General features: G+C 46.6%; 1 protein-coding gene across 4 annotated transcripts in view; it reads right to left on the reverse strand.

Annotated features, from left to right (window-relative positions):
- LOC104777633 (protein PLASTID MOVEMENT IMPAIRED 1) overlaps nucleotides 1-1660 on the reverse strand; it is a 7166-nt gene that overhangs the window by 2854 nt on the left and 2652 nt on the right. The window contains exons 2-3 of one of the 4 annotated variants that reach the window (XM_019243860.1): nucleotides 735-1660; nucleotides 4-668 (exon numbers count right to left, since the gene is read on the reverse strand). The exon at nucleotides 735-1660 is cut by the window's right edge and continues 1 nt beyond it. The exons of 1 other annotated variant lie outside the window; for it this stretch is intronic. In XM_019243860.1, coding sequence (XP_019099405.1) covers nucleotides 4-668; nucleotides 735-1660 — 1591 coding nt within the window. The remainder of the gene's footprint in view (nucleotides 1-3; nucleotides 669-734) is intronic. 2 more of the 4 variants (XM_010501914.1, XM_010501913.1) reach the window with 2 other exon arrangements.

The raw sequence follows: 1660 nt of genomic DNA on the forward strand, positions 1-1660 counted from the left end.
AGCCTCCGCTTCTCAGTTGCATCTGTCTTCACTCCCCCAATGTGCAAACTTCCTACCTTTAACCCTTTCTCTTCATCCTCTTCCGCTTGCACCGCTACCACCACTGTCCCTCCCACCGCCTCATATCTCCTTGTCGGGTCGCGGAGCTGTACTGTCGCCAAAACCGTTAGCGTTTTCTGCTTTCGCTTCTCCTTTTGCCACTCGTCAAGCGGAATGGTCGATTCGAGTGGATTCTTCTGACCTTTGGCAGCAGAAACTTCAAAAGGAGCATCATCCTCCACCATGTCAGCTTGAATCTTTAGTCCTTCAATCACCATTTCCTCTAGTTTCTGTAAAGAGGCGGCTAAAACCTCCTCTGCCGACGTCATTTGATTCTCCTCCACGTTCCAGATTCCGGTCATTATTCTTTCCCTTCTTCCGCTGCTCATCGCATTAGCCATCGTTTTAACAGCTGCAACAGTCCGTGCTGCGCTAGTGTTCGCTCGCTCTTTGTTCCTTCCCTGTATAATCGCTGATGCTATTCCTTCGAAAGCAACTTGCTCCCCTGTTTTCCCTATTAGCTCATCTATCGCCATAAGCGAACATATCTTCGACTCTAGTTCCTCACCCAAACCCGCCATTCTATGAAATAGTTCGAATCCAGTCGCTGATCCGGCTTCTAGTAGTACCTGTAATAAAGATTTCAGATTCTAGGAATCTTTTGTTATGGAAATATTATTAATTCAGGCCCTTACCACAATCTGTTTCGAGATTTGCATAACGAGCTTAGGCGTGTCTTTCTTCATTACGACCGTGTCGAAAGGGTTCATAGAAACTAAGTAACCACCGTCTCTTGTTTGAACAACACAACCAATACCTTTCCCGAGATCTGAGAGATAATTCTCAGATTCATCGTCTACGGATTCGCCAAACCGCAGTTCGGAGATGTCCATTTTGTGCTGGTAAAATTTGAGCTTCTCGGTTTCTTCATCCTCAAGCAACTGAAGAAACTCCTTTGTCACCGTTTGTTCCTCTTCATCTAGCCTTTGTGACTCTGTTTCACCGTCTCCGCCATCACTCTCATCTTTCATCATCGATTCAAGCGCTTTGATCTGTTTCGCAATCGAATCAAGCTCGGTAAGTCTCATTATGTGCCGAGGATCATCGACATTAGCATGTTGTTCCTTCATCTCAACGGATCTTTCACCAATGGTTCCATAAGATTTCTCAGTTTCTATGTCGTCATCAAACTCGACTCCCTTGTCCACAACTTCAAAATCAGGTTCCTCCTGCTCATCTTCAGCTCTCTGTTCTGGTTCCTCTGTTTTCTGAACCGGTTTCTCCTCGGGTTTCTCCTCGGGCTCATCCAGATTCAAATGTTCCATTCCTTGAACATCCGATCCTGGATCCACGCCACTCGGTGGTGTCCAGGCCTGGCTCCGGCTTGTCATCTTCGGGCTCGGAACACTAAACGATGTCTTCGATTGCTTTCGCGCGAAGGAACCAGAGAAATTCTTAGCTTTACTACTCGGTTTTATCCCAAATTCACCTTGTTTACCGTAAATCCCAGCTCCGCCGTCTTTCTCCATGATCTGAAACCCTAATTTAAGAACCAATTCACCCCCTTTAGCCTTCCCTGAAAGCCCCCAACTCATATCCCATTGCCTAACCCTAGCTCCTT

Source organism: Camelina sativa, chromosome 3, assembly GCF_000633955.1.
Source record: "Camelina sativa cultivar DH55 chromosome 3, Cs, whole genome shotgun sequence".
NCBI lineage: Eukaryota > Viridiplantae > Streptophyta > Magnoliopsida > Brassicales > Brassicaceae > Camelina > Camelina sativa.